General features: G+C 43.8%; 1 protein-coding gene across 1 annotated transcript in view; it reads left to right on the forward strand.

Annotated features, from left to right (window-relative positions):
• The window catches only part of EPCAM (epithelial cell adhesion molecule), an 18087-nt gene extending 3630 nt beyond the window's left edge, over positions 1–14457 (forward strand). Inside the window, exons 2-9 of the mRNA XM_026456101.1 lie at positions 1372–1479; positions 1715–1955; positions 3121–3186; positions 4886–4949; positions 6503–6604; positions 7343–7543; positions 12595–12639; positions 14004–14457. Of these exons, the coding sequence (XP_026311886.1) occupies positions 1372–1479; positions 1715–1955; positions 3121–3186; positions 4886–4949; positions 6503–6604; positions 7343–7543; positions 12595–12639; positions 14004–14045 (869 nt within the window). The 3' untranslated portion in view covers positions 14046–14457. The remainder of the gene's footprint in view (positions 1–1371; positions 1480–1714; positions 1956–3120; positions 3187–4885; positions 4950–6502; positions 6605–7342; positions 7544–12594; positions 12640–14003) is intronic.
• Positions 14458–26655: the final 12198 nt, after the last annotated feature.

Consider the following 26655-nt stretch of genomic DNA (forward strand, 5'->3'; position numbering starts at 1 on the left):
TGCAAGCTCCACCTCCCGGGTTCACACCATTCTCCTGCCTCAGCCTCCCGAGTAGCTGGGACTACAGGCGCCCGCCACCTCACCCGGCTAGTTTTTTGTATTCTTTAGTAGAGACGGGGTTTCACTGTATTAGCCAGGATGGTCTCGATCTCCTGACCTTGTGATTCGCCCGTCTCGGCCTCCCAAAGTGCTGGGATTACAGGCTTGAGCCACCGCCCCCGGCCTGAATTGTTGATTTTTTTGTAAAAGAGTCAGTAACAGCTGGCTGTGGTGGCTCACGCCTGTAACCCCAGCACTTTGGGAGGCTGAGGTGGGTGGATTACCTGAGGTCAGGAATACTAGACCAGCCTGACCAACATGGTGAAACCTCATCTCTACTAAAAATACAAAAAAAGGCCGGGCGCGTTGGCTCACACCTATAACCCCAGCACTTTGGGAGGCCGAGGCAGGCGGATCACGAGGTCAGGAGTTTGAGATCAGCCTGGCCATTATGCTGAAACCCCATCTCTACTAAAAATACAGAAATTAGGCAGGCGTGGTTGCAGACCCCTGTAGTCCCAGCTACTCAGGAGGCTGAGGCAGGAGAATTGCTTGATCCTGGAAGATGGAAGTTGCAGTGAGCTGAGATCATACCACTGCACTCCAGTCTGGGCGACAGAGTGAGACTCTTTCTCAAGAAGAAAAACAAAAAAAGGCAGTGACTAACAGGGATGTTATTTAGCAGGACAGGAGTGAGGAAAGAGCTAAGACTGAGAGTTTCACAAAGGCAAAGCTATAAATGATGTTTAGAGAGCTGTGTTCTTGTTTTAAAAAATTGTAACAGGAGGCCAGGCACAGTGGCTCATGCCTATAATCCCAGCATTTTGGGAGGCTGAGGTGGGAGGATTGCTTGAGGCCAGGAGTTCAAAACCAGCCTGGGCAATATGGCGAAACCCCAACTCTACAAAAAGTAAAAAATTAGCCAGGCATGGTGGTGCATGCCTGTAGTCCCAGCTACTTAGGAGGCTAAGATGGGGGAGGATCAGTTGAGCCCAGTAGGTCCAGGCTGCAGTAAGCCAAGATTGTGCCACTGCATTCCAGCCTGGGCAACAGAGTAAGACCCTATCTCAAAAAGAAAAAAAAAAAAATCAAAACAGAAATGCATGTAGATTAAACTATGTGCCTGTATACAGTATGCAAACTTTCGCAAGTGCCAGGCACTTAGGAAGTAGTCTATAGCTGAAAAATAAAACATTCAGTACCACTTTTTAAGGTTTTGTGTCCTTGTAACTTTAAGGCATTATTATTGCAATATAACTTAGCTGGGACATGAGAGTTAATAGATCCATATTTTAAAGTAGTATTTTTTTTTGTTTTTTTAAAATTTTCTAGAATGTGTCTGTGAAAACTACAAGCTGGCCGTAAACTGCTTTTTGAATGACAATGGTCAATGCCAGTGTACTTCAATTGGTGCACAAAATACTGTCCTTTGCTCAAAGCGTGAGTAAAATATTCTTATTACCTATAAGCTTTATTTTGACTTAATACTTCTTTAATTGATGTGCCTTGAGTTGGAAAGAGTTTTATTGGCTTAAATCTGAATCATGTTATAAAGTAAGTGTGGGAACACATAAGTTTCAAATAATCTTTGACCCTGGAACTTAAGAGTTAATTTTTTTTCCTGTAATCATGAAATCGGTTATTTTTCAGTTTGGCATTAAGGTTTCTTTTTCAGTGGCTGCCAAATGTTTGGTGATGAAGGCAGAAATGAATGGCTCAAAACTTGGGAGAAGAGTGAAACCTGAAGGGGCTCTCCAGAACAATGATGGCCTTTACGATCCTGACTGCGATGAGAGCGGGCTCTTTAAGGCCAAGCAGTGCAACGGCACCTCCACGTGCTGGTGTGTGAACACTGCTGGGGTCAGAAGAACTGACAAGGACACTGAAATAACCTGCTCTGAGCGAGTGAGAACCTAGTGAGTGGGGCTGCCTATACTACTTGTTTTCATGCTGTTCAGATTCATTTAATTAAATTTATTTTTGATTATGTAATACGATTTCATGGTTTAGAATTCAGAAGATAAGAGTGTCCGGTGAAAAGCTTCCTTCTTATTCCAGTCCCCACTGCTACCCAGTGGATTTCCATAGAATTGATGTTATTGATTATTCTATAACCTTCTAGAGATAGTTGATGAATGTGTTATGTATCTGTTTTATTATTTTTACATAAATGGTAGCATACTAGGTATAATTTTTCTTTTATATCTTTACTTAACATTATTCAGTATTTCATAGTTGCATTAGTATTAAATGTATGTAATTTAACCTATGTATTTGCTCATTTATAGTGCTTTAGAAGTGAGGTATGCTTTAGGGATTGTTTAATGAAAAGGAACAGAAACCTACTCATGCTAGCTTAAGCAAAAAAAGACTTCATTGGAAGGCACTAGAAACTGGAAAGGATGTCAGGACCAAAGTGGGCACTTTCTGTTTTTCTATTTTGGTCTTCTGGAGCCTCATTGTCAATTTTCTCTTTGTGCCTTTTCTTTTCTTTTTTCATTTTCCTTTGAGACAGAGTTTCACTCTTGTTGCCCAGGTTGGAGTGCAGCGGCACAATCTCAGCTCACTGCAGCCTCAGCCTCCTGGGTTAAAGCAACTCTCCTGCCTTAGCCTCCTGAGTAGCTGGGACTACAGCTGTACCACACCTGACTAATTTTTGTATTTTAGTAGAGACGGGGTTTCACCGTGTTGGCCAGGCTGGTCTCCAACTCCTGACCTCAGGCAATCCACCCACCTGCACCTCCCAAAGTGCTGGATTACAGGTGTGGGTCACTGCGCCTGGCCCTTTCATGCCTTTTCATCGTCTCAGTTGAACAGGGCACAACACTGCCAGCTAAACCTTGACTTCATGTAACCTTCTGTATTGTGTCCAGAGAACAGAGGGTCAATATTAGAAAGGGTGTTCCCTCCTAGGTGTGTCTTTTATGAAGGATGTGTAAGGGAATAAATTATGGGAATAGCTACTACATAAATTTTTTTTCTCTTAGTCCTTAAAATTCAAGAATTTTAATGTTAGCTTATTAGGAAAATAGTATAAAAGACTGAGTTATAGTCAACTGACATTGTCTTTTTACTTTACAGCTGGATCATCATTGAATTAAAACACAAAGCAAGAGAAAAACCTTATGATGTTCAAAGTTTGCGGACGTAAGTGCGATGAAATGCATCATATTATTCTTGCACAATTGGTGGCTCAAATCTTCCATCCTACACCATTTGAAAAGCCAAGTCTAAATGCTTTTTCATATATCTGAAAAACAAAGTTACTTGAAATAGAGTTACAAAAATAGCACAGAGATTCCAGGAATACACTTCACTCAGATTCACCAATTAACATTTTGGCATATTTGCTTTTTATATATGTATGTATGGATGAATATGTGTGTGTGCTTTATATCAGTGTATCTATGCGTGTATAAATATTTTTCCCAGAAGCACATGAAAGCAAGTTGTAGATATCAGGCTCCGTTATCCCTAAGTACTTTAGTGTATCTTTTCCTAAGAACAAAAGGCATTTTCTTATATAAACCACTATACAACGATCAAATTTAGAAATTTTTTTTTTTTAGACGGAGTCTCGCTCTGTCACCCAGGCTGGCGTGCAGTGGCGTGATCTCAGCTTACTGCAACCTTTGCCTCCTGGGTTCAAGCGATTCTCCTGCCTCAGCCTCCCAAGTAGCTGAGACTACAGGCGCCTGCCACCACGCCCAGCTAATTTTTGTATTTTTAGTAGAAATGGGGTTTTACCATATTGGCTAGGCTGATCTTGAACTCCCGAACTTGTGATCCTCCCACCTCCGCCTCCTAAAGTGCTGGGATTACAGGTGTGAGCCACCGCACCCGGCCAGGAAATTTAACATTGTATCACGTTGTACCCATTTTCCCAATATTGTCCTTTGTGGTAATTTTTCCCCTCTGATTCGGAACGGAGTCCAAGATCATGTATCACATTTAGTTGTCATGACTCTTTAGTCTCTTTTAATATCGAACAGTTTCTTGGCCTTTCTTTGTCTTCCATGAACTTGCTATTTTTGAAGAGCATGGGCAGGTCGTTATATATAATGTCCCTCAAATTGTGATTTGTCTGATGTTTCCCCTTTTTTTTGAGTTGGAGTTTCCCAACAAAGTTGCCCAGGCTGGAGTGCAATGGCGCAATCACGGCTCACCGCAACCTCTGCCTCCCAGATTCAAGGGATTCTCCTGCCTCAGCCTCCCGAGTAGCTGGGATTGCAGGCATGCGCCACCATGCCTGGCTAATTGTTTTTGCATTTTTAGTAGAGATGGGGTTTCTCCATGTTGGTCAGGCTAGTCTCGAACTCCCGACCTCAGGTGATCCGCCCACCTCAGCCTCTCAAAGTGCTGGGATTACAGGCATGAGCCACCTCACGTGGGCCTTGATGTTTCCTCTTAACTAAAAACAGATTATGCATTTTTGACAGGAAAGCTACTTATGCTATCTGTGTCCTTTGTAGTACTTCAGATTAGGAGTTGCATGATGTCATGTTGTCCCTTTACTAGTAATGTAAACTTTGGTTAAAGTGGTATCCACCAGGTTTTTCCATTGTGAAGTTACCATTCTCCCTTTGTAATCCATAGGTAATCTATGGGCAGATACTTGGATATTAAGTAAATGTTCTTTTTCTAATTAAACTGGCACCCAGCAGTTTGAATATCAATGGATGATTCTAGCCTGAATCAACTATTATTATGATAGTTGCAAAATGGCAGAAAAATTTTAACTTTAATGACAATTCTACACCATGAGCTATCTGCTTAAAGAGAAGTGCTTCTTACTGTTGTGTGGTACAAACATTTTTTTTTAATACAGATTTTAAATTCTTTACAGTGCACTAGAGGAGGCGATCAAAACGCGTTATCAACTGGATCCAAAATTTATCACAAATATTTTGGTATGATTTTTTAATATGTGAGCTTTAGCAGGTAGTTGGTGAGACAGTATGTTTTGAGTATAAGGACAGCCAGTGATTTAAGTGGTGGTTAAAAACACTTACTAGAGCAACAGTTTCAGATCTTGGGTACTTAATGTGAATTTCCTGTTACTGTTTTTGGTTTGTTTGTTTCTTTAAGACAGACTATTGCTCTGTTCCCCAGGCTGGAGCGTGGTGGCAAGATCTCTGCTCACTGTAACCTCTGCCTCCAAGGTTCAAGCAATTCTCGTGCCTCAGCCTCCTGAGGAACTGGGACTGCAGGCACGTGCCACCATGCCCAGCTAATTTTTGTATTTTTAGTGTCAACGGGGTTTTGCTATGTTGGCCAGGCTGGTCTCGAACTCGTGGCCTCAAGTGATCTGCCTACCTCAGCCTCTCAAAGTGTTGGGATTACTGGTGTGAGCTACAACGCCCAGCCCGTTGTTTTCGGTTATCGTTGTTTTCCTTCCCATAGCCTTTGAAAAGCCTAGTTTTACTCCTAAAGAAAATGTAGTATCTCTTAGTATCCCTAAAACATTTGAGTTTTCTTTTCTTGGAGAACCTGTCCTGGTGGATGAGCTCCAGTAACATCTTAAAGTAAATATGCACCAAAATAACTTTCGGTAAATATGGTTTTGGTGCATATTTACTTTAGGATGTTACTGGAGCACCCGTCTTCTCTGCTTTCAGGAACTGGTCCTTAACCAGTTAGCCCTTATTTAACTCTTTAAACTCTGGTTTAAAAAAAAAGAAACTTGAATAGTGTGATGGAACTCTTTAAAGGCAGTATGAATTTATTCAAGACTCTTTAGAAAGAATATACTTTTTTTACTCTTTAAAAACAACATGGTAAATGCATGCTGCGTTTTACTTTGCATTTCTTTTTTTTTTTTTTTTTTTTGAGACGGAGTTTTGTTCTTGTTGCCCAGGCTGGAGTGCAATGGCGTGGTCTCAGCTCACCACAACCTCCACTTCCCAGGTTCAAGTGATTCTCTAGCCTCAGCTTCCCTAGTAGCTGGGATTACAGGCATGTGCCACCATGCCTGGCTAATTTTGTCTTTTTGGTAGAGATGGGATTTCTCCATATTGGTCAGGCTGGTCTTGAACTCCCGACCTCAGGTGATCCGCCCGCCTCGGCCTCCCAAAGTGCTGGGATTACAGGCATGAGCCACCGTGCCTGGCCTTACCTTGCATTTCTTTAGTATTTTAGTTTTAAAGTAGTTCTAATTCAAATAAAATACTTTCATATCTTATTTAAAAACCTTTTTAATATAAGAAAATTCTCTTAGGAAAAATTGTGCGTTGTAATTATGTTTGGTTGCATGGCTGTCTTATTTCCCTTTGATAGATTTAGAGACCTCCCAAAGATTTCTCGATTAATGATCAACTTAATTATCCACTAATGGAAAGGAACAGCAATGCATGTAGATTACAGAAAATCAAACACTGACTATTCTGATTCTCAAATAATGTTATTTTCAAATGATTTTGACTATATTAGTATTAATTTGTATTATTCAATTTTTTTCCCCCAGTATGAGGATAATGTTATCACTATTGATCTGGTTCAAAATTCTTCTCAAAAAACTCAGAATGATGTGGACATAGCTGATGTGGCTTATTATTTTGAAAAAGATGTGAGTATAATCTTCTTTATTCTATTCTTGTGTTCAGGAATGTAGTCTATCATGCCTCAATGAATTAAATATATTTCATCACCTTTTTCTCCACTTATAGATCAACCAAATGGTTCTGCTGCTGCCATTAATTTTGTCCTCCCTGTCACTCACATGCATCTTACTTGTTTGTGTGTTTATGCCTCTTATCAAATTGTTCTGCCTAAAATATCTCCTCTGTTTCTTATAATTCTTATTTATTATCTACTTGGTAGTTACTTAGTTTGTGCATATATGCTCCCTTATGATATTTGTAATTTACACAAATAAGAGTCTGTTTAAAAAGACTTTTAAAAAGACTGTAACTGGTAATGATTAAAATATTTTGTTTAAACTTTAATCTATTATAGTGAAGTATTTTCTGCTGAAATATGAGGTTTGCTTCAAAATAATCTGGGCGGGGGTGAAGGGAGAAAAGGAAGAAAAGATGAAGTAAGAGAGGCTGTGTGTTGATGTCCTTGCATCTGGGTGATAGGTACATGGGTGTCATTGCACTACTCTTTCTACTTTCGTGTATGTTGAAAAGTTCCTGTAATAAACAGTTTAAAATTTTAAAGTTCCAATAGATTAGATTGTTACCACTAAAACCATAAAGATTCTTGGCAGCAGTTCTTTTGGCATACAATTTGTATGTAATTATATGTGACCATGGTTTGTTTTCTTAAATATTTTTAATTCCTTTTCTCCTTTTCAATACAGGTTAAAGGTGAATCCTTGTTTCATTCTAAGAAAATGGACCTGAGAGTAAATGGGGAACAACTGGATCTGGATCCTGGTCAAACTTTAATTTATTATGTCGATGAAAAAGCACCTGAATTCTCAATGCAGGGTCTAAAAGCTGGTGTTATTGCTGTTATTGTGGTTGTGGTGATAGCAATTGTTGCTGGAATTGTTGTGCTGGTGAGTACAGAACAAGTAAAATTTCATTTAAGGGTATATTTTTTCATGAAAAAGTAATAATGGCTGGGTGCGGTGGCTCACACTTATAATCTCTACACTTTGGGAGGCTGAGACAGGTGGATCACTTGAGCCCAGGAGTTTGAGGCCAGGCTGGGCAACATGGCAAAACCTTATCTGTACCAAAAATACAAAACTTAGCCAGACGTGATGGCTTGCACCTGTGGTTCCATCTACTTAGGAGGCTGACGTGGGAGTGGTCAGTTGAGCCCAGGAGATCAAAGCTGCAGTGAGCCATGATCACATCACTGCACTCCAGCCTGGGCAACAGAGCAGGACCCTGTCTCAAAAAAAAAAAAAAAAAAAAAAAAAAGGTGGGGGGCCAGGCACCGTGGCTTATGCCTGTAATCCCAGCACTTTGGGAGGCTGAGGTGGGTGGATCACCTGAGGTCGGGAGTTTGAGACCAGCCTGACCAGCATGGAGAAACCCAGTCTCTACTAAAAATACAAAATTAGCCGGGCGTGGTGGCGCATGCCTGTAATCCCAGCTACTCAGGAGGCTGAGGCAGGAGAATCGTTTGAACCCAGGGGGCAGAGTTTGTGGCTGAGATCACGCCATTGTTCTCCAGCCTGGGCAACAAGAGTGAAACGCCGTCTCAAAAAAGAAAGAAAGACAGACAGAAATCTTACTAACATAACAGAATTCAGAAACAGGTTTGAGGGTATTTGGAAACAGATTTCCAGTTCTGTCAACCATGTTTGGCTATCCATCTGGAACAAAACAAAAGTTGAATTCCTATTTCACTCCACCAGGCTGGCCATTTTGCCTAGCTGTGTGAGGGTGGTATGTCCAGAGCACAGCAGTAGGAAAGGAGTTGGGCAGTGTATCCGTGTTCAAAGACATTTACATTTTTAAAAATATAAAAAAGTAAAACAATTCTCGAGAAAATTAATTGATGGAATGTTTGTACAACCTTGTGGTAGGGGAAACCATGTAAGGCAAGAAATCTGGAATCCATGAAATAAAAGATACATATGTGTATGTGTATTCTGAGAGAGGGTCTTGCTGTGTCACCCAGGCTGGAGTGCAGTGGCATGATTATAGCTTACTGCAACCTCCAATTCCTGTACTTAAGTAACCCTCCTGACCCAGCCTCCCAAGTAGCAAGGACTACAGGTACGTGCCACCATACCTGGCTAATTTTTTAATTTTTAGTAGAGACCAGGTCTTGCTATGGCTGCCGAGGCTGGTTTTAAACTCCTGGGCTCAAGCAATTCTTCTGGCTTAGCTTCCGAAACTGCTGGGATTACAGGCATGAGCCATTGCACCTAGTCCTATATATACATTTTGGCTTCATTAAAATTAAACATTTTATATGGCAAAGAGACTGTGAAGTAAAAAATATCAATGATGGGCATGACAAAACTATGGTGCATAAAGCAAGAATGGATGTTATACATAATACACAAAGAGTTCTTACGAATCGATGAGGAAACCTAAAGAAAGAATTACAACAGGTAGGGATAGACAGTTAACAGGAATTTCAGATGGCAAATGAACACGAGTGGTTAATGCTGGAAGTCTAATCCTGTAGAAATAAATGAAAACACAAGTGCAATAAGGAAGCACATTCAGTTATTGTATCATAGCATTGCTTGTAAGGGTGAATCTGGCCAGGCGTGGTGGCTCACACCTATAATCCCAGCACTTTGGGAGGCCGAGGTGGGCGGATCACCTGAGGTCAGGAGTCCAAGACCAGCCTGACCAACATGGAGAAACCCCATCTCTACTAAAAATACAAAATTAGCCAGGCATGGTGGTTCATGCCTGTAGTCCCAGCTACTCAGGAGTCAGAGGCAGGAGAGTCGCTTGAACTCAGGAGGCAGAGGTTGTAGTGAGCCGAGATCACGTCATTGCACTCCAGCCTGGGCAACAAGAGCGAAACTCCGTCTCAGAAAAAGAATAAAAACAAACAAACAACAAAAAAGTGAATCTGGAAAATACCCTGAGTGTGTATCAGTAAGAGAGTAAATTGTATTTATTGTATCTACGATAGGGAATAATGTGAATGAGTGAGTTCGATCTTTATCTTTGGATCTGGAATGGTTGCTATGATGTTGATATGGGCTGTGCACAGGTGGTGATGATACTGCATGATCCCATTTTTAGACCCCAAAACTTAGATGCATATATATATATATGATATTTGTATTGGTGTGGAAAAGGAGGATGTGGAAGAATGCACACCAGACTGTTAAATTTCTTTCTTTTTTTTTTGAAATGGAGTCTTGCTGGCCGGGCATAGTGGCTCAGGTCTGTAATCCCAGCACTTTGGGAGGCCGAGGCGGGTGGATCACGAGGTCAGGAGATCGAGACCATCCTGGCTAACACGGTGAAACCCCATCACTACTAAAAATACGAAAAATTAGCCGGATGTGGTGGCGGGTACCTGTAGTCCCAGCTACTCAGGAGGCTGAGTCAGGAGAATGGTGTGAACCTGAGAGGTGGAGTTTGAAGTGAGCCGAGATCGCGCCACTGCGCTCCAGCCAGGACGACAGAGCGAGACTGTCTCTCAAAAAAAAAAAAAAAAAGAAATGGAGTCTTACTGTGTCACCCTGGCTGGAGTGCAGTGTCATGATCTCAGCTCACTGCAACCTCTGCCTCTCGGGTTCAAGTGATTCTCCTGCCTCAGCTCCTAAGTAGCCGGCTACCATGTCTGGCTAATTTTTGTATTTTTAGTAGAGATGGGGTTTCACCTTATTGGCCAGGCTGGTATCGAACTCCTGACCTCGTGATCCACCTGCCTCGGCCTCTCAAAGTGCTAGGATTACAGGCATGAGCCACTGTGCCTGGCTTCTTTTTTCTTTTTCTTTTCTTTTCTTTTTTTTTGAGATGGAGTCTGTCACCCAGGCTGGAGTGCAGCGGTGTGATCTCGGCTCACTGCAACCTCCGCCTCCCAGTTCAAGCCATTTTCCTGCCTCAGCTTCCCAAGTATCTGGGACTACAGGTGTGCACACCATGCCTGGCTAATTGTTTTGTATTTCTGGTAGAGATGGGGTTTCACCATGTTGGCCAGGCTGATCTCGAACTCCTGATGTCAGGTGATCTACTCACTTCGGCCTCCCAAAGTGCTGGGATTATAGGCATGAGCCACCGTGCCTGGCCTAAACTGTTAAATTTCTTTAAAGATTATTCATTGTGGCTGGGCACAGTGGCTCACGCTTGTAATCCCAGCACTTTAGGAGGCCGAGGTGGGCGGATCACGAAGTCAGGAGTTCAAGACCAGGCTGACCAACATAGTGAAACCCCGTCTCTACTAAAAATACAAAAATTAACTGGGCGTGGTGGAGCACACCTGTAATCCCAGCTACTCAGGAGGCTGAGGCAGGAGAACTGCTTGAACCCAGGAGGCGGAAGTTGCAGTGAGCCAAAATTACACCACTGTACTCCAGCCTGGGTGATAGAGCAAGACTCTGTCTCAAAAAAAAAAATTATTCATTTTTTCCTTTTTTCCCTCCCTTCTTTCCTCCCTTCCTCCCTCCCTCCCTCCCTCCCTCCCCATCTCCCCCCCCCGCCCCTCCCCTTCCTTCCTTGTTCTCCCATTGGATCCAGCATCGTTTTTTATTTATTTATTTTGGTTTGTTTCACTTGTCATGGTAGACTTTGTTTTTGTTTAGTAGTGAAAATTTTATTTTATTATTATTATTTTTTGAAACGGAGTCTTACTCTGTTGCTCAGGCTGGAGTGCAGTGGTGCCATCTCGGCTCACTGCAAGCTCCACCTCCTGGGTTCACACCATTCTCCTGCCTCAGACTCCCGAGTAGCTGAGACTATAGGCGCTCGCCACACACCCGGCTAATTTTTTGTATTTTTAGTAGAGGACGGGGTTTCACCGTGTTGGCTAGGATGGTCTCGATCTCCTGACCTCGTGATTCGCCCATCTTGGCCTCCCAAAGTGCTGGGATTACAGGCGTGAGCCACCATGCCCAGCCGCTGTTTTTTTATTATTATTTTTTATTTTTTTATTTTTTTTATTTTTTTGAGACAGAGTCTCGCTCTGTCACCCAGGCTGAAGTGCAGTGGCCGGATCTCAGCTCACTGCAAGCTCCGCCTCCCGGGTTCACGCCATTCTCCTGCCTCAGCCTCCCGAGTAGCTGGAACTACAGGCTTGCCACCTTGCCCGGCTAGTTTTTTGTATTTTTTAGTAGAGACGGGGTTTCACTGTGTTAGCCAGGATGGTCTCGATCTCCTGACCTCGTGATCCGCCCGTCTCGGCCTCCCAAAGTGCTGGGATTATAGGCTTGAGCCACCGTGCCCCGCCTATTTTATTATTTTTGAGACAGAGTCTCCGTCTGTTGCCCAGGCTGGAGTGCAATGGTGCACGATCTTGGCTCACTGCAACCTCTGCTTCCTGGGTTCAAGCTATTCTCCTGCCTCAGCCTCCCGAGTAACTGGGATTACAGGCACATGCCACCACGCCTGGCTAATTTCAAATAATATGGTGAAATAATAAGGTTTCGACCTCTGAAAGTGGTAGGATTACAGACCTGAGCCACCGTGCCTGGCCTATTTTATTTTATATATGTATGTATGTATGTATGTATGTATTTTTAGAGATGGAGTCTTGCTCTGTCACCCAGGCTGGAGTACAGCAGTGCAATCTCCACTCACTGCAACCTCTGCCTCCCGGGTTCAAGCAATTATGGTGCCTCAGCTTCCTGAGTAGCTGAGATTACAGGCGCGTGCCATGACACCTGGCTAATTTTTGTATTTTTAGTGGAGGTGGGGTTTCACCGTGTTGGCTAGGCTGGTCTGAAACTCCTGACCTCAGATGATCCTCCCACTTCGGCCTCCCAAAGTACTGGGCTTACAGGCATGAGCCCCTGCACTGGCATGAAATTTTTAATTTAAGAAACAATAAATGTTTATGGATAGTTGTTAAAATTAATTTTTTTCAGATCAAAATTATGTCCATTAAAAGCATATATGTCAATTTAGATAACCTTTTTTTGAGTAGCAGTCCTAAAACAGTAATTGTCTTTCTTCCACTCAGGTTATTTCCAGAAAGAAGAGAATGGCAAAGTATGAGAAGGCTGAGGTAAATGGATTACTTACCTAAATAGAAAGGCCCTGTTGAATCTGTTACTCCTAGTCACTCTACCTTCCTACACACTGATGCATTTCAGTTATACTGGAGTCCCTTTATACTGCTGTCTTTAGGGTCTTAGGGACAGTCTTAGAATGTGCTCTTACCTAAATCTTCTTATATATGAGTTCCATGGCAGATCACCATCTATTGATTTTTGCCTCATAGAAGAGTGGAATGGGAAGTCTATGGTTTTTATTTTACAAAGTGTCAACATCTAACAGAATCTTCTAAAGGCATACTCCAGTGGATTCACCTTGGAGAAACTCATTGTGACTGGTGATCTGTTATCTTTATGCCAGTGAAATAATCATTTAATATGAACTTAATTTGTCATAATAAATATATTGTGTACTAACTAGTCATCTATACTAGTATGAGATCAAAGTGGCAGATTGTTGGTGTGTTTCAGTCCCTTGGAATTGAATATGAACACTTGTCCTTGAACCCTATCATTAACATTTTTCATATATCTATCAATTTTTGTGTATCTTTATATATGGGCCACTTACTAATATTTTAGCAAGTAATAAAAATAGAAATGTAAAGGAATATTGGAAAAAATCTAATAGAACCAGAAAGTTCTAGCATTTTTTCCCATTCCATAGTAGGTCATCTGGCTTGTTTGGTTTGGTGACCACAAGTCTAGAAGACTAACCTGAATTGAACTGTAACAGACAGGCAGAAAGACAAAGTAGTGTTGTAGTGCAGAGCAGTACAGACCTGGGTTTGGCTGGGCAAAGTTGTATAACTTCTTTAAGCTTCCATGTTTCCTCATCTATAAAATGAGGATAATAGATAGTATGGACCTGTTGCAAGGATTAAAGATAATCGGTGTAAAGTATTGGTCCCATGCTTGCCACATAAGAAAATATTTGTCAACAGAGTAGTAGTAGTCATTGTCATCGTCTCAGTTTGCCTGTAACTAGTTGTATGATCTGAGACAAACACTAATTTTGAACTTGAGTTTCCCCACATGTAAAATGAAAGATTGATAATAGAAAGTAAATCAATGTTTTCCTAGCCTTAAAAATAGTATGCACTTAATAAAAATCTTATTCTTAAAGATCTAGCTTACCTCCAACTTGCCCTAGTCACTTTGGCGATCTTGTCTCTAAATAGAAGCTTGAAAACACTTAAATGTGTGCTTCCTTGCAATATAACTTTTTCTTTTTTTTATTTAAATCAGTCTTATAAATGTGGAAAAAAATCATCTTGTGTTCCTTTAACTTTATTTTTATTTAATACTATTTTCAGAGTGAACAAAAGATTGAAAAATTATTTAGAATTTTTTTCTGTACTTTTTCCTGTTTCAGATAAAGGAGATGGGTGAGATGCATAGGGAACTCAATGCATAACTACTATAATTTGAAGATTATGAAAGAAGGGAAATAGCAAGTGGACGCAAATTACAAATGTATGCGCATGGGACGAAGACATCTTTGAAGGTCATGAGTTTGTTAGTTTAACATGATATATTTGTAATAGTGAAACCTGTACTCAAAATATAAGCAGCTTGAAATTGGCTTTACCAGTCTTGAAATTTGACCACAAGTGTCTTATATATGCAGATCTAATGTAAAATCCAGAACTTGGACTGCATAGTTAAAATTTTTTATGTGTAACGTTCAAATGTGTACATTAAATATGCTTCCACAGTAGAGTTTGAAAAACTATCTGATTTGTGATTGAAAGCTGCCTTTCTATTTACTTGAGTCTTGTACATACATACTTTTTTATGAGCTATGAAATAAAACATTTTAAACTGAATTTCTTAACTTTGACATTTCAAATTTCTTCTTGTTCTTGTTCTTTTATTTATTTATTTATTTTTGAGATGGAGTCCTACTCTGTTGCCCAGGCTGGAGTGCAGTGGCGCAATGTCCGCTCACTGCAACCTCCGCCTCCTAGGTTCAAGCGATTCTTCTGCCTCAGCCTCCCGAGTAGCTGGGACTACAGACACCCACCCCCGTGCCCGACTAATTTTTGTATTTTTAGTAGAGATGAAGTTTCACCATATTGGCCACGCTGGTCTCAAACTCCTGACCTCACGATCCGCCCACCTCTACCTCCCCAAGTGCTGGGATTATAGGTGTGAGCCACCGTGCCCAGCCTCTTTGTTTTTTTGTTTTTGTTTTTTGTTTTTTCTTTTTTTTTTTGAGACAGGATCTTGCTCTGTAGCCTAGGCTGGAGTGCAGTGGCACGATCTCGGCTCACTGCAGGGTTCAAGCGATTCTCCTGCCTCAGCCTACCAAGTAGCTAGGATTCCAGGCGCCCACCACCATGCCTGGCTAATTTTTGTATTTTTAGTAGAGATAAGGTTTCTTTTTCTTTTTTTTCTTTTTCTTTTTTGGTGAGACAGAGCCTCATTCCATTGCTTAGGCTGGAGTACAGTGGCATGATTTCGGCTCACTGCAATTTCTGCCTGCCGGGTTCAAGCAATTCTCCTGCCTCAGCTTCCTTAGTAGCTGGGACTACAGATGTGCACCACTATGCCTGGCTTATTTTTGTATTTGTAGTAGAGACAGAGTTTTGCCATGTTGGCCAGGCTGATCTTGAACTCCTGACCTCAAGTAATCCACCCACCTTGGTCTCCCAAAGTGCTGGGACTACATGCATGTGCCACCGTGCCTGGCCCTATTTACTCTTTATTAAGTGGAAGTGGATCATCATAAAGGTCTTGATCCTCATAGTTTTCACTTTGAGTAGGCTGAGGAGGAGGAAGAGGAAGGGTCGGTCTTGCTGTCTCCGGGTGGCAGAGGCAGAAGAGGTAGAGGAGGTAGAAGGGAGGCAGATGCACACTGGGTATAACTTTTATTGAAAAAAATGTGTTTAAATGTATCCGCACAATTCAAACCGGTGTTCAGGGTCAATTGTAGTTGTGAGAGACCCAATAGCCCACAGTCTAAAACGCTTATTGGAAATGTTTGCTGACCCCTGCTCTAGGATGCTGGGGGAAAGCTATTCATAGGTAGGTGTCTCAGCAGACACCAAAAGCAGCCTATAATATTGCCCCAGCAGGTGGGGCTCAGGGAGGCTGCTGGCTGCCGTCCATTGCAGGCCCAGAAGCGTCCTGGAGAAGCCACCCCATGCTGCAAGAGCCGGATGATGGAGCAGCCCTGGATGCTGCAGGAGCCTGTCAAGCCAGGACACCAGAGCTAGGAAACAAAACCTTCCTTTCCAGTGCCTCTCCAGCACCCTCTGCTGACAGAGCTTCAGATCCGTTTTCACAGAGAAGTGCAAAGTGTGAATTTGTTTTTTGGGTTTTTTTTTTTTTTTGAGACGGAGTTTTATTGAAAAATATGTGTTTAAATGTACCCGCGGCTGGGCGCGGTGGCTCAAGCCTGTAATCCCAGCACTTTGGGAGGCCGAGACGGGCGGATCACGAGGTCAGGAGATCGAGACCATCCTGGCTAACACGGTGAAACCCCGTCTCTACTAAAAAATACAAAAAACTAGCCGGGCGAGGTGGCGGGCGCCTGTAGTCCCAGCCTCGGGAGGCTGAGGCAGGAGAATGGCATAAACCTGGGAGGCAGAGCTTGCAGTGAGCTGAGATCCGGCCACTGCACTCCAGCCTGGGTGACAGAGCTAGACTCCGTCTCAAAAAAAAAAAAAAAAAAATGTACCCGCACAATTCAAACCCATGTTCATGGTCAATCATAGTTGTGACAGACCCAATGGCCCACAGAGTCTTGTCACCCAGGCTGGAGTGCAATGGCGCGATCTCAGCTGACTGCAACCTCCACCTCCCAGGTTCAAGTAATTCTCCTGCCTCAGCCTCCCAAGTAGCTGAGATTATAGGCACCCACCACTACACTTGGCTAATTTTTTTTTTTTTTTTTGTATTTGTAGTAGAGATGGGGTTTCACCTTGTTGGCCCAAGCTGGTCTTGAACTCCTGACCTCAGGTGATTCACCTGGCCTGAATTTGAAACTAAGAGGCAATAAGTTAATAACTGGCACACTCTTCAACCCATTGTCTTCTAGACTCTGTCCTGTCTCTTTCTGAAGCTACTTTCGCTAAGGTCAACACTGACCTGCTAATTGCTAGTGATCCTCTTCCCCCGGTGTTGAATCATTTGCTTTCTCTGCAGCCTGTCACCATGATGACTTCCCCATTCTCTACCCCAGTGTGTTGTCCTTTTATTTCCTTTGGCTTCATTGGTATGAATCTCTCCTGACTTTTTTCCTCTTCTACTGATTCTGTAATACTGATGTTCCCAGGATTTGTCCTTAGTTCTATTTTTCCTCCCTTTTTCTTCCTGGAGGATTTCATCCGTTCTCTTACCTTTGTTACCTTCTGTGAGGCTCAGTGAGAACAGAAGCACCGTCTCCATTTCTGTTCTTTTTTCCTGAGATCTATAGTAAAGTATGTATATTTCACATTACTAGTTTTTAATGATTTAATCATCTTCATCCACAAACCTATTTTATAGCTTATATTTTCAGAATCAATTGATGGCATTGCCATGAACCGAGTCCTAAATTCCTTCTCTTTTACTTCCTCCATTGTTATAGTCACCAGACCCTGTGATTCTCCCCGAGAAATAAATGCTCCTCTAATCTGCCTTCTCTTACACACTTTCCCTGGTCTTTTTATCAACAGTCTATTCCCTCTCCAGCCCAAACCTCATATTGCTCCCAGGATTATTTGCCTAAAGTTGATCACAGCACTTTTTTATGACATAAGATGTACCCCTTTCCCCTGCAGGAGGGGCATATATAAGGCCTTTCAGTCTGGCCCTGTAGTGAGCACTTTTTCTCCTTTTGGCTGTCTGGCATCCCATCTCCTCTGCAATTGGGGAAGAATTATCTGTATGTGGTATTGTGAGAGTCAGGTCTCTACCTCCCTCTTTAGAAGTTTAAGGGCAGAGATCCTCTCATGGCTCTCAGCATCCAGAGCACAGGTACCCCCACATAGGACTTGGAATCTTGTGATGGAAAAAAGTAAGAGCAGTTGAGAAAACACTCATGGGCAGTGGTGGCATGTGACCAATGGCAGTTAGAGGCATGTTGCAGTGGTGGCATCCCAGCCCTTGATCATCTCTGCTCTACATGACCCTGTGGCCATCCAGCTGTGGTTGCTCTGCTTGGCCTCCCTTGGCTGCTCCTTTCTCTCCCCTCCCATTGCCAATACCTTGCTCCAGAGCTTTATCACATGCCTGGATTAATTTAATTTCTGACCTTCCCAATACCAAATTCTCCCCACTCTCGATTCTTTCCTAATGTCGTTGCCAGAATAACTAAAATCTAGTCATAATCTACCTTATTTCTCACTGTACCTCCAATACATCAAATTTTCCTGCATTTAAGATTCCCCTTCCCATTCCTCAAATGTTCCTGTTCCTTTGTCCATGCGTCCTTCTTTCCTTCCTTCCTTCCTTCCTTCCTTCCTTCCTTCCTTCCTTCCTTCCTTCCCTCCCTCCCTCATTCCCTCATTCCCTCCCTCCCTTCCTTCCTTTCTTTTTTTTTTTCTTTTTTTCCCTGCACAGGGTCTTGCTGTCTTGCCCAGTCTGGAATGCAGTGGCACAAACACAGCTCACTGCAACCTCTACCTCCAGGGCTGAAGTGATCCTCCCGCCTCAGCCTTCTGAGTATATAGGACCATAGGTGTGCACCACCACGCCTGGCTAATTTTTTTAATTAATTTTTATGAGTCAGAGCCTTGCTCTGTATCCCAGGCTGGAGTGCAGTGGTGCAATCTTGGCTCACTGCAACCCCCACCTTCTGGGTTCAAGCGATTCTTGAGCCTCAGCCTCCTGAGTAGCTGGGATTACAGGTTCCCGCCACCACATCCAGCTAATTTGTTGTATTTTTAGTAGAGATAGGGTTTCACCATGTTGGCCAGGCTGAATTACGTTTATAATTTTTTTGTAGACAGTGTCTCTCTGTGTTGCCCAGGCCAGTCTTGAACTCCTGGACGCAAACCTTCCTCCTACCTTGGAGGATGCAATACCGAAGTGCTGGGATTACAGGCGTAAGCCACTCTGCCTGGCCCCTCTGTCCTTTTATACCTTGACTTAGGTTCTATCCTTCCTTTGCTTATGTTCTTTTTTTTTTTTTTTTTTTGAGACGGAGTCTCGCTCTGTCACCCAGGCTGGAGTGCAGTGGCTGGATCTCAGCTCACTGCAAGCTCCGCCTCCCGGGTTCACGCCATTCTCCTGCCTCAGCCTCCCGAGTAGCTGGGACTACAGGCGCCCGCCACCTCGCCGGGCTAATTTTTTGTATTTTTTAGTAGAGACGGGGTTTCACCGTGTTAGCCAGGATGATCTCGATCTCCTGACCTTGTGATCCGCCCGTCTTGGCCTCCCAAAGTGCTGGGATTACAGGCTTGAGCCACCACGCCCGGCCTGCTTATGTTCTTTCTTAGGCTTGGGAAACCCTCTGCTTTGTCAAGGCCTAGCAGAAGATCTTCTTTTATAAATCCTTGCACCACTTTAACCTCATCTTTTTCTACTGTCAACACTCACAGCACTTTTGGTAGATATACTTTCCCAATTCTTTCCTATCATCCTGAGACATGTTCACCCTCCCTCATTAAAAATTCCCACTGAAGGCTGGGCACTGTGGTTCACGCCTGTAATCTCAACACTGTGGGAGGCCGAGGTGAGTGGATCACCTGAGGTCGGGAGTTCGAGACCATCCTGACCAACATGGAGAAACCCCGTCTCTACTAAAAATACAAAAAATTAGCTGGGCATGGTGGTGCATGCCTGTAATCCCAGCTGCTCAGGAGGCAGAGGCAGGAGAATTGCTTGAACCTGGGAGGTGGAGGTTGTGATGAGTGGAGATCACGCCATCGCACTCCAGCTTGGGTGACAGAGCAAGACTCCCATCTCAAAAAAAAAAATTCCTGCTGTAGGTGGGGTGTGGCAGCTCAAGTCTGTAATCCTAGTAATTTGGGAGGCTGAGTCGGGAGGATTGCTTGAGGCCAGGAGTTCAAGACCACCTGAGCAACATGACAAGACGCCCCATCTCTAAAAAAATAAATAAATAAATAAAAATTCCCACTGATCTTAGCCTTCTAACAATCTACCATTCCCATCTGTCTTTTTTCCTTCTTATCAAACTTTATTTTTTATTTATTTTTGAAATGGGATCTCAGCCTGTTACCCAGGCTGGAGTGCAGTGGTACAATCTTGGCTCATGGCGACCTCCTGAGATGGGATAATTCCTTTGACCTTGACCCCCTTTGTGGGCAGGAACTGGAGTGGCTCCTTTCAGCCCACTGCTGGCCACTTTTTGGAAGAGGGAATGTGTGAACAAGCAGTGTGGGAACCAGAGTGAATGAATGCTGGAACCAGTTGGTCGATCCTCTCTGGTGGGAGCAGGCTCTGTACGGCCCTGGCAGCAGCGTCCAAGCCCCTGCCCTCTTGGCGCCCAGGTTCTTGTCTGTCATCTGGAAAGAATCAGGACAAATGAATGGATTGAAGGGGTAGTGTATGCGGAGGATTTTACTGGGTGATGGAAATGGCCCTCAGTGGGATGGCAGCTGGAATGGGGGTGGTACAGGAAGAAGGTCTTTCTCTAAAGCCGTACCCTCCGAAGTTAGCTGCGTCTGTCTGCAGTCTCTGACACTCAGTAGCTTCTCTGCTTGCTGCTCAGCTGCTTATGTTGCTCTGCCAGCTGAAGTCATTATGGGCACAGGATAGGGGCATGGCAGGCCAAAAAGGTAATATTTGGGCAGAAAAATGGGGTCAGCTGTTTTCACTTAGGGCCATGGTTGCAGGCTTAGGGGTGGGGTTTGGCTAGTAGCCCAGCCATTCTGTCTCACTCTGCCTCCCACGCTTAAGCCACCCTCCTACCTCAGCCTCTCAAGTAATTGGGAGACTACAGGAACCCACTACCACGTCTGGCCGTTTTTTTTTTTTTGTATTTTAGTAGAGACGGAGTTTCACCATGTTGGCCAGGCTGGTCTTGAACCTCTGACCTCAGGTGATCCACCCAGCTCGGCCTCCCAAAGAGCTGGGATTACAGGCATGAGCCACTATGCCCGGACCCTTTCTTATCAAACTTTAAAAGGGAACTAACCCATTCTGCTTTCAGAATGAACTGTTCAACCTGTAGAGTTTCCATTCCCCATGTTAACCAACCAAAGCGCTTTCTCAAAAAATGACTTAATGGCCGGGCGCAGTGGCTTACACCTGTAATCCCAGCACTTTGGGAGGCCGAGGTGGGTGGATCACCTGAGATTGGGAGATCGAAACTAGCCTGACCAACATGGAGAAACCCCGGCTCTACTAAAAATACAAAATTAGCTGGACGTGGTGGCACATGCCTGTAAACTCAGCTACTCAGGAGGCTGAGGCAGAAGAATTGCTTGAACCCAGAAAGCAGAGGTTGTGGTGAGCTGAGATTGCCCATTGCACTCCAGCTGGGGCAACAAGAGCGAAACTCCATCTAAAAAAAAAAAAAAAATTCAGATCCTTTGTCCATTTTTACTTTTTATTTTATTTTATTTATTTAGAGACAGGGTCTCGCACTGTCCAGGCTGGAGTGCAGTGGCATGATCTTGGCTCATTGCATTCTCCGCCTCCTGGGTTCAAGCCATTCTCCTGCCTTAGTCTCCCAAGTAGCTGGGATTACAGGCACCTGCCATCATAGCTGGCTAATTTTTTGTATTTTTATTTTTTAGTAGAGATGGTGTTTTACCATGTTGGTCAGGCTGGTCTTGAACGCCTGATCTCTGGTGATCCGCCGCCTTGGACTCCCAAAGTGCTGGGATTACAGGGTTGAGCCACTGTGCCCAGCTGCTTTGTCCATTTTTAAATTGAGTTCTTTATCTTTCTATTACTAAGATGTAAGACGTATATGTTCTGGATACACAAGTCTATTTTTTTTTTTTTGAGATGAAGTCTCGCTCTGTCGCCCAGGCTGGAGTGCAGTGGCGCGATCTCGGCTCACTGCAAGCTCCGCCTCCTGGGTTCACGCCGTTCTCCTGCCTCAGCCTCCTGAGTAGCTGGGACTACAGGTGCCCGCCACCATGCCTGGCTAATTTTTTTGTATTTTTTAGTAGAGACGGGGTTGCACCATGTTAGCCAGGATGGTCTCAATCTCTTGACCTCGTGATCCACCTGCCTTGGCCTCCCAAAGTGCTGGGATTACAGGTGTGAGCCACCACGCCCAGCCTACAAGTCTATTATCAAGTATAAGTTTTGAAAATAATTTCTTGGCTGGGTGCAGTGGCTCACGCCTGTAATCCCAACACTTTGGGAGGCCAAGGTAGGCAGATCGCTTGAGGTCAGGAGTTTGAGACCAGCCTGGCCAACATGGTAAAACCCCTTCTCTACTAAAATACAAAAATTAGCTGAGCGTGGTGGTACACGCCTGTAATCTTAACTACTCAGGAGACTGAGGTAGGAGAATCGCTTGAACCCGGGAGGCAGAGGTTGCAGTGAGCCAAGATTGTGCCATTGCACTCCAGCCTACGTGATAGAGCAAGACTCAGTCTCAAAAACAAAACAAAACAAAATTTCTCAGATAAATAAATAAGTAAATAAATCAGTTTCAACACCAGCTGGTGCAGGGGGAGGGCAGGAATAAATGGAAATAATTTCTCCAAGAAAATACAGAGAACATGAAAAGATACTCAACATTATTAGTCATTAGGGAAATGCAAATCAAAACACAGTAAGATACCATTTTCCACACACTAGGATAGCAATAATCAAGAACACAATATAATAAGCATTGGTGAGACTTTGGAGAAGTTGGAACCCTCATAAATTGCTGATGAGAAAGTAAAATGTTGCAATTATTTTGGAAAATATTTTGGCAGTTATTCAAAATGTTAAACATAATCATATGGGTTGTAGTTTAACATAAGTATTACAGTTAAACATATGTTAAAAGGCTGGGCACGGTGGCTCATGCCTGTAATCCCAGCACTTTGGGAGGCTGAGGTGGACAGATCACCTGAGGTAGGGAAGTTCGAGACCAGCCTGACCAACATGGAGAAACCCCATTCTACTAAAAACACAAAATTAGCTGGACGTGGTAGCACATGCCTGTAATCCCAGCTACTCGGAAGGCTGAGGCAGGAGAATCGCTTGAACCTGGGAGGTGGAAGTTGTGGTGAGCTGAGATCTTGCCATTGCACTCCAGCCTGGGCAACAAAAGTGAAACTCTGTCTCAAAAAAAAAGTTAAAACTATGAGCCAGCAATTCCACTTCAAGGTATACATCTAAGGGCAATAAAAACATGTCCACATACAAACTTGTACACAAATGTTCACAGCAACATTATTCATAATGGCTGAAGAGTGGAAATAACCCAAATGCCTACCAACTGATGAAGAGATTAATAGAATGTAATATAGCCATACAGTGAAATATTTAGTAATAAAAAGATGTGAAGTACTGATACATGCTACAACACGGATGAACGTTAAAAATATGCTAAATCAAAAAAGTCAGTCACTAAAGACCCTGTATTGTATGATTCCATTTATATGAAATGTCCAAAAGATGCAAATCTATAGAGACAGAAAGTAGATTAGTGGTTGTCAAGGGCTGGGGAGGAGGACATGAAGAGTGACTGCTAATGAGTATGAGGTTTCTTTCTGGAACGACAAACTTCTAAAATTAGATTGCAGTGATGATTATGCATCCCTATTAATGTACTAAAAGCTGTTAAGTTGTACACTTTAAATGGGTGGATTGTATGGTATGTGAATAATATCTCCATAAAGCTGGATTTTGTTTTTTGTTTTTTGTTTTTGTTTTTGTTTTTGAGACAGAGTCTTGCTCTGTCACCCAGGCTGGAGTGCAGTGGTGCAATCTCGGCTCACTGCAACCTCCACCTCCTAGGTTCAAGCGATTCTCCTGCCTCAGCCTCCTGAGTAGCTGGGACTACAGGTGAGCACCACCACGCCTGACTAATTTTTGTATTTTTAGTAGAGATAGGGTTTCACCATGTCAGCCGGCTGGTTTTGAACTCCTGGCTAACATGGTGAAATCCCGTTTCTACTAAAAATACAAAAAATTAGCCAGGTGTGGTGGCACCCTCCTGTAATCCCAGCTACCAGGGAGGCTGAGGCAGGAGAATTGCTTGAACCGGGAGGTGGAGGTTGTAGTGAGTCGAGTTTGCACCATTGCACTCCAGCTTGGGCAACAAGAGCGAAACCCTTGTCTCAAAAAAACCAACCAAACAAACAAACAAAAAAACCCATACACAAGATTATTTAGGCCAAGCGGGGTGGCTCATGCCTGTAATCCCAGCACTTTGGGAGGCTGAGGCGGGCGGATCACCTGAAGTCAGGATTTCAAGACCAGCTTGGCCAACGTGGCAAAACCCTGTCTCTTCTAAAAAAAATACAAAAATAAGCCTGGCGTGGTGGTGCGAGCCTGTAATCCCAGCTCCTTGGGAGGCTGAGACAGGAGAATAGCTTGGACCCGGGAGGCAGAGGTTGCAGTGAACTGAGACTGAGCCATTGCACTCCAGCCTGGGTGACAGAGCGAGACTCCGTCTCAAAAAAAAAAAAAAAAAGGCCGGGTGCGGTGGCTCAAGCCTGTAATCCCAGCACTTTGGGAGGCCGAGACGGGCGGATCACGAGGTCAGGAGATCGAGACCATCCTGGCTAACACGGTGAAACCCTGTCTCTACTAAAAATACAAAAATCTAGCCAGGCGTGGTGGCGGGCGCCTGTAGTCCCAGCTACTCAGGAGGCTGAGACAGGAGAATGGCGTGAACCCGGGAGGCGGAGCTTGCAGTGAGCTGAGATCTGGCCACTGCACTCCAGCCCGGGCGACAGAGCAAGACTCCGTCTCAAAAAAAAAAAAAAAAAAAAGCTATATTGGGGTGATAATTTTACTGGATTCTATCAATCATGCTGTGTCTTCCAGTTATATTTTTGCAAAATTCCTCTTATTTTCAGAAATTCAGTTTCCCATGTGGGAATGGAAAGTATATAAAATATATGTAAGACAACTGAGACATGAATAATACAGGGTTGTTGTGGGAGAATAGAAAATTCCAGGCAGGAAGCCGGGCATGGTAGCTCACACCTGTAATCCTGGCTCTTTGGAAGCTGAGGCAGGTAGATCACCTGAGGTCGGGAGTTTGAGATCAGCCTGGCCAACATGGTGAAACGCTGTCTCTACGGAAAATACAAAGATTTTAGTTGGGCGTGGTGGTGCACACATAAAATCCCAGCTACTCGGGAGGCTGAGGTAGGAGAATTGCTTGAACCCAGGAGGCAGAGGTTGCTGTGAGCTGAGATCGCACCCCTGCACTCCAGCCTGGGCAACACAGCGAGACTCTGTCTCAAAAATAAACAAAAAAGAAAATTCCAGACAGGCATTTCATATGACTAGCAAAAAGGAAACTGTTGAAATAGCTGCATAAGCTAGAGGCTGATTAGACCCTGACAACCAGGATGTGGGCCAAGCTGGCTAGGTCCCACTGGATGTAACATGGCACTGGATTTGACCTAGGTTTCACCTGGAACCTCATTGTTCGCTCATTAACATAGTCACACCCCCTCGGCACCATGACAGTTCCGAGAACACCTGTATTTGGTGTAAAAATGGGTGCACCACAGTTCCAAGAAATCTTCACCTTTTTCCAGAAATCTTCATGAATATTCCACTCCTTGGTTAAGCCCATAAATAAAGAGGCCAGATGCAGTGGTTCACGTCTACAATCCCAGTACTTTGGGAGGCCAAGGTGGGTGGATTGCTTAAGCCCCAGCGGTTGAGGCTGCACTGAGCCACGATCGCTCCACTGCAATCCAGCCTAGGCAGCAGAATGAGACCCTGTCTCAAAAAATAAATAAATAAATAAATAAATAAATACAGAAAAACAAAAACCCATAAAGATAGAAACCTCAAACCCCACAGCATGACATTCTTGAGTATGCTAACACTCCCCTTTCTTGAGTGTGTACTTCTCTATTTGCAGTAAATCTCTGTACTTTCACTATTTTCCAATTCGTCCCTGAATTCCTTTTCATTTGGTGTCAACAGCCTGGACACTGGCTGGGGTCAAAGTCCCACTGGAATCATGGGATCTCCCCTAGTCCCCCAGTATCACAACTCTTTGATATACTTTGTTTTTTAAAATATTTATTTAGGCTGGGCACGGTGGCTCATGCCTGTAATCCCAGCACTTTGGGAGGCCGAGGCGGGCAGATCACGAGGTCAGGAGATTGAGACCATCCTGGCTAACACGGTGAAACCCTGTTTCTACTTAAAATACAAAAATAAATAAATAAATAAATAAATAAATAAATAAATAAATAAATAAATAAAATTAGGTGGGCATGGTGGCGGACGCCTGTAGTCCCAGCTACTCCGGAGGCTGAGGCAGGAGAATGGCATGAACCCGGGAGGCGGAGCTTGAAATGAGCCGAGATCGTGCCACTGCACTCCAGCTTGGGCAACACAGTGAGACTCCGTCTAAAAAAAATAAATAAAATATTTATTTATTGGTCAGGTGTGGTGGCTTATGCCTGTAACCCCAGCTCTTTGGGAGGCTGAGGCAGGTGGATCACCTGAGGTCAGGTGTTTGATACCAGCCTGGCCAACATGGTGAAACCCCGTCTCTACCGAAAATACAAAAATTAGCCAGACGTGGTGGCAGGTGCCTGTAATCCCAGCTACGTGGGAGGCTGAGGCTGGAGAATCGCTTGAACCCAGGAGGTGGAGATTGCAGTGACTGGAGATCGCGCCATTCCACTCCAGCCTGGGTGATAGGAGCAAAACTCTGTCTCAAAAAAAGAAAAAAAAATTAGGCTAGCGTGGTGGTGCGTGCCTCTAATCCCAGGTATTTGGGAGGCCGAGGTAGGTGAATCGTTTGCAGAGGCCAAGGTCACAGTGAGCCAAGATCAAGCCACTGCACTCTAGCCTGGGCAACAAGAGCAAAACTGTGTCTCAAAAAAAAAAAAAAAAAAAAAAAAGGCCAGGTGCAGTGGCTTAGGCCTATGATCCCACCACCTTGGGAGGCCAAGGTTGGCAGATCACCTGAGGTT

This window comes from Piliocolobus tephrosceles, chromosome 15 (genome assembly GCF_002776525.5).
Source record: "Piliocolobus tephrosceles isolate RC106 chromosome 15, ASM277652v3, whole genome shotgun sequence".
Taxonomy (NCBI): Eukaryota; Metazoa; Chordata; class Mammalia; order Primates; family Cercopithecidae; genus Piliocolobus; species Piliocolobus tephrosceles.